Source organism: Nicotiana sylvestris, chromosome 2 (genome assembly GCF_000393655.2).
Source record: "Nicotiana sylvestris chromosome 2, ASM39365v2, whole genome shotgun sequence".
Classification (NCBI taxonomy): domain Eukaryota; kingdom Viridiplantae; phylum Streptophyta; class Magnoliopsida; order Solanales; family Solanaceae; genus Nicotiana; species Nicotiana sylvestris.
This window is the reverse complement of record NC_091058.1, coordinates 174,077,322-174,089,578: the sequence shown is the minus strand read 5'-3', so window position 1 is coordinate 174,089,578 and position 12,257 is coordinate 174,077,322. Positions and strand designations below refer to the sequence as shown.

General features: G+C 36.7%; 1 protein-coding gene across 1 annotated transcript; it reads right to left on the bottom strand.

Annotated features, from left to right (window-relative positions):
- Positions 1 to 974: 974 nt before the first annotated feature.
- Positions 975 to 12,035, bottom strand: LOC104248387 (ADP-ribosylation factor GTPase-activating protein AGD12-like). The gene is made up of 9 exons (XM_009804639.2): positions 11,908 to 12,035; positions 10,210 to 10,286; positions 8,627 to 8,708; positions 7,301 to 7,376; positions 6,021 to 6,184; positions 3,978 to 4,116; positions 3,505 to 3,621; positions 3,082 to 3,177; positions 975 to 1,416 (listed from the first exon to the last, which is right to left on the bottom strand). Exons 2-9 carry the CDS (start codon positions 10,247 to 10,249, stop codon positions 1,135 to 1,137), a joined length of 996 nt encoding a protein of 331 aa, XP_009802941.1. The 5' UTR covers positions 10,250 to 10,286; positions 11,908 to 12,035; the 3' UTR covers positions 975 to 1,134.
- Positions 12,036 to 12,257: the final 222 nt, after the last annotated feature.

Sequence of the window (12,257 nt, the reverse complement as noted above, 5' to 3'; positions counted from 1 at the left end):
AATTACCCCACAGCACCAAAGATCACCGCATCTCCACCTTCTCCATAAACAAGTTTGTCATTAATTTCTGGTGTTAGAACTTGAAAATGGGGTCTTCTTCTATTAACGTTTCGAACAAAGAAGAGACGGTAATTGAGTCTGAGGCACCATAATATATATAAGCTCCCCACCCAATCATTTATTTATTTATTTTACTTTTATTTCCCCTTGTTCCATTTCCGTTTCTATCGATAAAGAGCAAAACAACATAGCTCCCGAAAAATTATAAGAGCGAGAAAGCCAAATGAACATTGATAATGGACATGGTTTCTTCAGAACCAATTATTAATGAACACGGTTCCCTCCCCCCAATAACCAAATCCAAAGTCCGAGCCAGCGTGATTGAGTTCGGATGGCCAAAGTTTTAAACATCCGGTGTTCAAAACCGGATGCCTCACTAATTGGAATTCATGTCACATAATGAAAATCCCTTCTCATTAGGAAAGACGGATCCCTAGTACCATCCCATTACAATTGTTGGCAAACATTTCTCATTAGATTGGTTTTAGCATTTCCATTCATAGATTTGAACACACTATTAGTTGACTGCATAGCCATGTCAATGAGCTGTTACTTTCTTCAACCATTTGTTTAAAAATGGAAAATTCGACTCTCCCTCCCCGCCCCTTTGACAGCAATTCCTGCACTTGACGTCGGATCTCCTCATTTTCAAATGGGGATAAGCGACAAGCCGCTTTGCAGGGTAGACTCGCTCCTGACTTTTTACATTACGTTTATAGAGGATTCATACCAACAAAAGACATACATAGCCAAAGGTTCTCCATTTCCCTGAGCTCGGAAGAAGGAATCCCATTACACTCCTTGGTAATTGCTAAGTATATATTATGATTTGAGCAATGCGAACCCCGGTTGATCAATTCTGCTACTAGCTCTCTTCATGTTTTGCCCAAAATGACTTGGATTCATGTGCATAATTTAGCCAAGAAAACACACACTAAGAAACAAATAGAATGTGCAGGAGAATACAACAGCATGGATAACCCAATATTTCTGATTCAAAAGTTCATAAATGTACTACTTCCAAAAATGCAAATGGTAGGGAAATAGCAAAAATTTCTAAAATCTTATATACACCTATTGGTCAAGAGGGATCCACTCTAATTCTAGTTCAAGTTCTCCAGATTCAACATTCTGCAGCTTAAGATTTACTTCTTGTTTCACCTTCCCGTCCACGATGTTTACAGTGCTATCATCCATTAGGGCATTATCATTTGATTTTAGCCATTTTCCAATCTGCATGTTACCAAACATTCCAGCATCTCCGAATGCCATTGCAGAGGTTATCATAGGCTGGATGTCTATTTCGGCCTCCCCCATTATATCATCAGCAGAAAACGTATCATGATCGTACACTTGCTGCAGTTCCAAGTAAAAAGAGAGAAGAGAGTAATGGTTAATTGATGCATAACCAAATGAATGCAAGACAAGAGTAAGGATCCAGCTTAACATTTCCAGAAATAAAAGGAGAAGCGGCAAGTTAGTGATTTGTAAGTTTTGTGTGTCAGTATTGAGTTCTAACAAATGATCAAAGCAGAGGGCAATGGACTTTATTTAGTCGAATAGCTTTTGTGAAAGTCAAACAAGTGGCTGAACAAAAAGTTCAGGCATCCATTTGACCGGATAAATACTGTCAGTATTACCAGGAAAATAGCTCTTACACATAACCAAAAAAAACAACCAAAAAAATCACACTTCCCTTCTGAAATGAAGTTCCATAGGCAATGCATATAAATGAAGCATTAATTTACCTCTATAGACAAGAATTGACAAGAAAAGCTACTGGTTATTTCAGGAAAAAAGCTTGTCTGCTGGTTAGCTAGACTGAGCAAAAAGCAAATAAGTTGAACAGATTTGCTGTTTTGCTCAAAGTAGGAATAAGATAGAAACAGATTCTCAGTTCAAGGACGAAGTACACGAATTCGTATAATAGGAAAAGCATATCAAAGGAAAAAAGTTGAAGAAAGAAGTGGAAAGTGATGCAAAATTATACATTGAGTCTCATAAAGTAAGATACTTAATGCCTTCTCTTTCTACTATGGACACTGTGTGATTGATTTACCACTTCTGAGTAACTCTTGAAATGCCAGAACCAAAGTGTGTACCTATAACATGTAATACTTATTGCCTGCTGAAGTAAATAAATCATTATGCTGGAGTAACTCTGATGACGGTAACAGCAGCTCATCAAAATTGTAATATAACTCTAAAATCCCTGCGTCGTTAATTCAGTTACTGCATTAAAAACCGCTGGTGCAGACTGCGGTGCAGAGCAGGAGCTCTGATGAGATTTCATGCTTGCAACAGTCTCTATAAGGCTTACTGATGTTTAAAATATAGTACAATATGTGTTTGCTTTTTTTCTTTTTTCCATTTTTCTAGCTCAAGCTGAAATCTGTGACAATGCTTTTTAAGTCTCCGAAAATTAGGATCGTCCCATTAGATCGTTCTAAACAAAGTATAATTAAAACAAGGCAATGCAGTTCCAGTCAATAATTATCTCTGTATCTTACAGTAAATGGCCTCACAAAATTATGCAAGTATATTTCTCTACCAAAACCTGATTGGTGCTGCTTCATTGGTCAACCGTGAAAATCAATTACCATAAACTTGCTCAGAAGAAGACAACCAATCAACTGCAATAATTTTCTACTTTACACCACCATTTTCATCTTTCTAACACCATTAAGCTCCATGAATCAAAGTTAACCCATTCAGCAATCAGAAGTAATTACATATTCTGAACAGTGAATGAGGAATGACATACTTGTCAATTGATGTACAGTGTTCACTAGTCAGCTTCAAGCCAATAAAGATCCAAGTATGCTAACCAAGCAATATATCTGATCTTCTATAATTAATAAATGGAACTTCTTGTTTCTTATCAAGCTGCTTATGCGGCATCATCGAAGTAAATCATTGAAGAGTTATATGTATAAAACTACGCAGACCGAGAAGAAGGAAAATAAAAAGGAGAGAATGGTTACTCAATATTGTCCGAGAAAGGTGGAATGGAATTATTACCAGTTTTACAGCCCCATAATCTTGCGGAACTGAAAGCATTAGTTCCTCATTCCAAACTGGATTCAAATTGCTCTTTACGACTGTTGTTTGCACTTTCTGAATAAAAGAACCAGGTAAGAGAGAGAAACACACGGAACCAATTTATACTTGTCAGTCCTTCAAAAGAGTACGTATAAGTAGGAATATGCAGCATCAGAAGGTCTAAAAACTTGCCAAGCAAAACACAAGGATGTTCTGTATACTACATTCTACCCACATCATGTAGAAAACAAGGGGAAAAGCCAGGATCTTCAAAATAAGGGAGACGACTATCAGGAAATTCTACCAAATTCATTCATTTATTCAATGACCAAGAACAAAGGCTTCAAACCCTTTCCTTCTCTTCATCCCCATAATCAAATACCATGACAAAGGACGACTAACCTGCTTGCCAAGAGCCAGGACAACATAAGGATCACTTGAGAGCATATCTCTGATGGCTAAGTTTGTTCCTTTAATTACTTTGACCTTCAGCATTCCAATGAATTCTACCATGCCTTCCTGTGACCAAATTGAGCATTAACAGCAGAAATGATCACGAAAGCACAGTGACCCTTTTAATGATATTTTCAACATTTATGCAAAATAATATACTGCTCGTTGGATTAAGTACATATTTACAAACAAATATAAATTTCTTGACCACCACTAGCCTCAACTAGAAAAGGAATGTCTCAGACACCACAAGATATATTTTGACACATCAACAAGTATGCACAAATATACCCTAGTGAGGTACTTATTCACTCTGTCATAGATATTATCAACTATTCCACAAAAGTCCAACATTGTGAAGTAGAAGACTGTTAACTGGAAAGAGGATGAAGATTGGTACATGGGAGAAATTTAGAACTTACAGATTTTTGTGAACTCGAACTTGAACTTCGAAAGCTGTCCGTGATCTTGCTGGATAAACTTGTTTTAAGAGAACTTTTTTTCGGATTTGACAATATACGCAAGCTTGGTTTCAAGAATTCTTGACGCTCATACTTAGACCTTTAGAAAAAAAACATGCTTACATCAATGAAAAAGACCTACAACTCACATAAAAATTACTCAAGGCTTTTATTTGTTCCTTCATCAGTAAGCAGCACAGAAAAGCCAAGAATCAAAGGAGCAAATGAAGGATATGAGTCATGACTGCTTCATATATCTTACAGATCAGAAATGTCTAGAGAGTACAATCACCCAACGCCATGCACAGGGAATGCAATATGAGCATGTCTCCTGGATGCTATCAGGACTAAGCATTAATGCTAGATATGAATGTTTTATGAATTTCATATGGTACTAGTTATACCTAAAGTTCACTTTTGACAAACCAAAAAACTTAACAGAAGAACTAAATGAATGCAGAGCAGAGATAAGAAATGAAGTCACTGTGTAGCAGGAAACAGACATGTAACAGAAGACAGTTTCCAATTGTAGTTGTGCAGAATAACAAGATAACTGTTATGGGCTGCCTTCACTGATGACTTGGTGCCCATAACGCTGCACAGCCAGGCAATCTACGCAAGTACCAGTACAGCTCGCTGACATTGAGCTAGAGGAGCATCTAGCAAAGGGGCAATGCAGGAGGCAACGACCTTTAAGAGATGTTATAGCATGTCAGAAGAGTGCCGAGGGAGGTTAGCCAGGACTTGGGGTGAGCCCGAGGGCCTAGCCTATGGGCGACGGCTGCATGCATGCCATGAGTGTCATGCCACATGTTCTCGAGTTATAAATCGAATTGGGTTTTTGGTGAGAGACCCTTTCCTAAGATGCTGAAGAATATGCTTATCAAGTCTGGTTTCTTGACGGACGCACATAACATAGGCCAAAGACTTAAAGATTGCCTTATTCTGGCAAAAGCCATGTGCACCACAACAAGCACAAGACAAGTGTCAAGATTGAGGATTGGACTGTGCGCACCGAGAGCAACGTCCAATGCCAGGCGTGGGATGAGCATGTCCTTAGCCATCTTCAGGTGTGCTTATAGACGAGACCTCGCATATGAGATGTGTGCCAGGAATATGCTACATGAAATGGGAGACACAGTTGAAGCCAAGCCTCTGAAGAAAGCTTCACGATGGGCACAAGGTCATGCCAAGAAACCTAAGATAAGTGAAGGCTGGCTTGTAGACTATGGGTGCCACAGGGGCTATTTGTGTGCCGCTGCCGCCATGGAGTCGTCCCGTGACATAATTATGTGAAGGTGTTAAGTAAACAAATAACATTTTCTGTCTTTGGTGAGTGAGAGAGATATATCAGATCAGTTATGCTCCCAATAATGTTGTGGTAACTTAAAAGTATTATCGTAAAAGTACCATATCACATACATATCTCAGAACTTATTTACTTCCTTCCATGTATTTCAACCGCCTTCATCCTTTACCAACGTTATTTTACAAGTCAAACAGATCCATCTATGACTATTTTTTTAGACACCTTTTTAATAGTTAGAAAATGAATTTTTATTTTTATTTTTTATTTTTATATAATTTCTAAGTTCAGAAATTTCTATTTTCTATAAGAACCAATGGACATTGAATTTTGCTGAATTTGGCACAGACAACCAGAAAGTAACATTTAATTTACATGAAGATTATAGTATGATAGTAGCCAAAAGGATACAAGAATGCCATTAATTGACATGGCCAAGGAGCAGATGAAGACAGGAAAGATAAGGATGGAAATTCAAGAGGATGGGGAGAATAATTGAATAGCGAGAAGTCCTCATTTAGGAAGCTACATACTCATGTCTCATCTCCAAGCCCACGTATGACGTATCAATATTTTACCAGATAATTGACACAACATTTGATGAGGAAAAGCTCGTGAAGGCTGAAATCCAGGGATAAAAATTGCTTTTAAGTCATAAAGATGAATAGAAAGAACAACACTTCGACATCTGATCTAACCTGATGTATTTAGAACGCTGCTCGTGGCTGGCATCTGGTCCTGGCTTTGAAATTCCTTCAGGAAGATAAGCTTCATAGATTGAATTTGCCGAAGCATTACCTCCAACCTCAATCATTGAATCAATTTCATCGTCAGACCATTCATCTAATGTCACAGACAAAACCTGCAACATCATAGTCATAAGATGGAGGGATACAATTGCAAGAAGATCAGACTTCAGAGTTTGCATTTATAAGAATAATATTACTGTTTCCCATGTAGGAAGGGAATAAAAATGCACCAGGGAAACATGATCTACACTCTCGACAATTTCAGAATTACAGTTACATGACCTTTTAGAAGAAAAAGTAGAGAGTTAAGGCAAGGGAATGACCTTTCCTAGGTCTATATCCTTGGCTACCTGCTATGCAGTAAGCTAAAGGAAACTGAGAAATTTAGTGCTTCACTAATCCTAGTCTAACTTAAAAACAAAATCAACCTGGGTAACAGAAACCTTTTTTAGTCAGTATAACTCACTGCCCACATCCAGAAATATTGAAACACATAGAGACTTGCAGGATCGGAGAGTTATTTGTAGTCAGGTTGCCTGAAGACAATTAGCAGAGCAGCATGTGCCAGGATGCAATAAGATAGAACACGTTGCACGAAACGAAAAATACTTGTTCAACTTTTGATGTAATGCTGGAAAAGTGATATAAGAAATTAAAAGTATCATCTGTGGTATAATTCGAATGTTTCAATGACTTCCAATAGGGTTTAGCAGGACAATATAGCTGGAAACCTGCCAACAGCAGTAAATTATGGGTCAGAAAGGTAAAGTGATCAGTCATTAACTTATTTGCCATCCTGTTCTCCTTCTTTAACGAAAATGAGCGCAAACTTCCAGGCATGCTTGTGCCGCGTGGTATAGTAAAGAATAAAGGTTAAAAAAAAAAAAGAACACTTTAGCATTTGACAGTGCTAGGAAGCAATGGCATGGTTCCATGCCACCAATTTAGTTAAACTACTTGGTTAAAGAACTTGGTTTTATGCTACCATGGAAATGGTTATAGTAACAATCCCTACAGAATTTAGAACATCAAAACATCAGTCTGCAGTCAATTAGGAAGAAAATGGAAAAAAGGATGTTAGGCTCTATGCCTAGAAAAAGTAAATCCATAAAACTAAATTGCATATGCATCTCAATTAAAAAAAAGCTTGGTTCAAGCTGTAAATCATGGACAGCATCAGCTCTAAAGAGAAGAGGAAATATGGACAGCAACTGGCCTGGAAAACTTACTTTTGAAATGTGAGTTCCAAGGCTTCTGTGCACACCACAGCATTTTAAACATATGAAAACGCCAATATTGGTCGACCTGGGATTGAGGAATACAATGTAAGCACTATAAAAATAAGGGAGAGAAACGGAAGAAAGGAGAAAAATTACTTTGAGATACTTGGAACAGAAACAACCAGAGGGATATTTGTATCACTTATGCTCCCTTCTATTCTAATTATAGTTTCTATTTCTTTTTCTTAAATTAGTTTTCAAAAATTAGATACTTTAGTGGGAGAAAGAAGTCTAGGGAAACTGCACACAGGAATTAAATAAACACCCTTTAAGGTTGAACCGATGTCATCATGTTCTGTACTTTCTCAACTAAACATAACAAAATGGTCTGGTCATCACGGTAAGTTGATCCGGCCAGACCTGGTAAGCGGGGCCTAGAACTGGCCCTAGCCTTCTTTAGGGAGTCAAGACTGGCTTGGCCCAGGGGGCCAAATGCAGTCCCTCCATTTCTTCAACTGGACGGATCATTGGAACGTGTCCCCAACTGCTAAAGTGAAACAGCTATTTCAGCCATTGTATCCTATTCCCCGTCTTTTTTCATTGTTTACACACACACTTAAAACTTAAAATACTCTCTGACCAAGGCACTACTTTTTCTCCAAGAATAACTGACATTGTATGTCTGGACCTCTAAGTTTATTCTTCCTTATCTGCACCATCCTATTTTGTTTACCTTTTAATTGTTACTAAATCGATGGCTTGAGTTATGATCCATAGACTGGGGTATGGTAGTAACAGGCTACACCAACAGGGTAGTTAAGGCCAGAAGCTTATATCAGGAAGGAGTCAAGCTGTCCTTTACCAAGATTACAACAGATGAATTTGTTCTCACCATATCATTACTATGATTTGCCAATATGGTCTTTACTTGCTAACCTTCAATGCTGGTCACTGAACTGGAATAAATGCCTTTACATCTAATAACTTTTTTTATTCACTTAATCTGACAAATATCTTTATACAGGTGGTCTCTATATGAGGGAAGCTTTGCTAGCTAAAATTACAGTCCTCAAAGGAACAGCTCCACGATGTACATGGCAGGAGTTATAGAAGAATAGGGAGAAATAATAAAGAAAGCTACATGTAAAAAAGTGACAAAACTCAGAAAACAAAAAACAAAAGAATATTAAAAGTTCAAATATATATAGAGAGAGAGGCTCATAAAATACAGTTATAAAATCGTTAGATATGTGGATTATGCATTTCTTATCCTGTTATTATCCAAAAAGCATCTACACTTCTACAAATAGAAAGATAGGCATCAGGTGCACTTACGCCCATTTAGGGTCTGGAGAACCACAATCAGCACATACACGATTGTCTTTTTGAAGCAAAAGATCTTTCAATCTTCTTTTACCTGAAAATTTAGAATTACCATCACACAAGAAGTAAAGATAGATTCTAATTGTTCAAAGAGTGGACAGGTTGGAGGTATCTATACAACGACAAGGTAGTAGCTTATAGCATGATACACTTAGACCAATAAAGATCAAATTATCAGTTTGTAACAAAACACAGCAGTTAGTTGGAAGAAATAGAAGCATAGAACTATTTCAAACTGCACAAGAATCTGTCAGTGCACCACACAAACTCTCCTTTATGATAAGAGGACAAGAAAATTTGTATGTCGAAGTTAAAGTTATAACTCCAAATCCTCATTTTTCTCACAAAAGGACTCCTGCCATCTAGCAACATGCAAAGTTGTAGAAACTATAGTCGAGTAACCATCAAAAGATAAACAGGGTGTTTACTCATTTATTTTTCTGACAAGCAGGGTTTAGTTTTACTCTCGATTAAATGGATCTGTATTTGTCAATAATTTTGTGAAGTAAACAGCAGCATCAAAAAACAAGTGCATACCTTCCAGTCGCTCAAAATGGTCTAACAATCAAATCTTCACTACAGACATGGGATCCACCTACATGGCTAATACGTTATTCCTCTTTGGTTTAATCATTTCAACTTTCATGTGAACTTCTTCTAAGATGAGACAGATAACCTATCTATTAAACAACAGTAGAGATAAAAGAAATATGAATCAGGCAGCAATAAGCCTCTCTAGACCAAACATGATTGTAGAAGATCCACCTACTGCTTCCAATTCTGTTATAAAGCAAGAGAACTGGACCTCTTTACCCCATGTTGAACACAATGAGTCTCTCCAGTCTCAATGGAAGTGTTCTATGGACAAACCTCGCATTATTCTTCAACATTCTCTTTCACAACTCAGTTGAATGACCAGGCCTTTGTAGCTCACCGCCACAACCTTAAGAAATTGAACATGAACCAGAACCAAACAGGATATGTTTGATGTGTGCATGATATTCTCCTAGGAGCATTTTAAATTGTTAATAACCAATGAGGAGCCTGAGTATGCCCATAAATGTGCAAGAACTGCAGGCACAAAGTTTCCATTAAAAATCAAATTTCTCGTTCCGCTACTAATCGAATGGCTGTTTTGTACTTCCTCTAATACAACGACATGGCATGATGCCCTAGAGAAGGACTGATATATTATTTGGATTACATTATTACAGCTAACTCGTTAAACAGCATGAATCATATTCAACTGCCACCATATCTGCATGTACCTGTAATTACAGGCAGCTACTTCACATAAACACTTATCGTCCCAGAAATTGAGAAGTATTTATTTATACATTCATATGAAGCACTATAAACTTGCAGTTTTATTAAGCTTAGATAATGCAATTCACAATAAGTCTCTTGAATGTAGTTTCCAGATACATCTTGAACAACACATAAGACACAATAAGATGGTTGCAGGGAAACAACTACTCTAATACAGTGCTAAATTAGCATAGAAACAGAATTTCGATAGAGCAGTGAGATCATACTTGAAGTTGGTCTTGTGAGTGCAGACGGGCGCTGGCTCATTGCTCTCTAACAAACTGTTCTCCTTCAACTTGACCACCTGTTGTAAAGAACCCACATATAATGAGTCAGTTACCTGAATCACTTAAGATAGGCATGTTACAGCCAGAGGAGGAGCTAAAATTTGAAGTTTATGGGTTCTGAACTGCCACTCAACCCATAGCTCGTTTTTAGTTACTGAGTTCGTAATTAAATAATTATGCATATTTAATGCATTTCCTAATACTATACAGGGTCTAAGCAAAAGTTACTAGGTTCATCCGAATCTGTAACTGATGTTCTAGCTCCACTCCTTGTGACAGGGGCATTCAATTAGCATTTGAAAAGTCCTAAAATCCTATTGCATAGAAAGAGAAAATTAATCAAATCGATACGAATCTCCTTTGTTGTTTTCTCTAGGTGTCTTTGACATGGTTGGATATATTTTCCTGGGATGCTTTTCACTTTTGGTTACCTGTAGTCATTTCCTATTCAAATATGCCAACTCTTACGCCATATTACTTAATTTGATCAACACTTAGTCACTTAGACATTGTTGTCAATTTTAATACTCAAAAGTATTGTCAAGGCACCATCTTTATGCCTTATCCTACACCTTGTAGGATTACCGCGTACAACAAACTTCTATATCAACCAAAACTTAAAAATGGTCCTAAAAGCGACTTCTCAAAGTTAAACATTTACCGTGGGAAGCATTTTCTATCACACTAAATGCATCATGTGCAGTAGTGTATATTCAAAAATTTATGAAAACAGATTGTTTTCATCAATCCAAAGCAGAAGCAAAAAATGCTTCTTTAATACTCAAAAGTATTGTCAAGGCACCATCTTTATGCCTTATCCTACACCTTGTAGGATTACCGCGTACAACAAACTTCTATATCAACCAAAACTTAAAAATGGTCCTAAAAGCGACTTCTCAAAGTTAAACATTTACCGTGGGAAGCATTTTCTATCACACTAAATGCATCATGTGCAGTAGTGTATATTCAAAAATTTATGAAAACAGATTGTTTTCATCAATCCAAAGCAGAAGCAAAAAATGCTTCTTTAATACTCAAAAGTATTGTCAAGGCACCATCTTTATGCCTTATCCTACACCTTGTAGGATTACCGCGTACAACAAACTTCTATATCAACCAAAACTTAAAAATGGTCCTAAAAGCGACTTCTCAAAGTTAAACATTTACCGTGGGAAGCATTTTCTATCACACTAAATGCATCATGTGCAGTAGTGTATATTCAAAAATTTATGAAAACAGATTGTTTTCATCAATCCAAAGCAGAAGCAAAAAATGCTGCTGGCAAGACAAGATACAGACTTTCAAGTGATTGGTAGCATCAGAAGCCCATAAATCAAAAAGGGCAGAAGCAGTCAAATTCAACAACAAACCCATATGACATAAATGGTAATCATACTAATTAGGCCAACCAGAATATCAAGAATATACAAAACTCAGATAATTTCCAAGAATCAACAAATCCCAAATACAAAGATATAATCTTCATAAAAGAATGTTACTATAAAATACCCAGATCATCAAATAATGATTGCATTGAAATAAACATTAAGAAGAGGGAAAATAACTGATATATTCAGCTGAAAAAAATAAAACATAACCTAATTTGAAGTAATTATAACATTGATTGATGATTCTTACTTTGGAATCTGAGATTATTCTTCAATGGGGAGAGATTGATATGCCGAAGGAGAGAGAGAGAGAAAGAGAATAACAGGAGAGTGGGAGAGAAATGAGAAGTTTTACATCTCATAAAGGGCAGTTATTATGTTACTAGTATATTACAACGTAACGATAACAAACTGCCTCTATTAGACAATTACATTAACTATTGCAGTCTGAATTGTTTAATTTATTTAACAAATTAATTATTCCCAAGTTCTAACTTTTTTTTGTGAATTCAAAGTTTCCACATTATTATCTTGTAAAATAGATGTTTACGCTTAAAATAAATAACAATTGAATTTATACGTAATTTTAAGGATATATGG

Bases quoted from the DNA above. Each gene is read 5' to 3' on its own strand.
- LOC104248387 (XM_009804639.2), bottom strand. From the start codon at position 10,249: ATGAGCCAGCGCCCGTCTGCACTCACAAGACCAACTTCAA. The intron at 8,709-10,209 runs GTATGATCTCAC...CTAAATTTTCAG, and splicing joins ACTCACAAGACCAACTTCAA to GTAAAAGAAGATTGAAAGAT. The intron at 3,622-3,977 runs GTAAGTTCTAAA...ATTTGGTCACAG, and splicing joins GTTCGAGTTCACAAAAATCT to GAAGGCATGGTAGAATTCAT.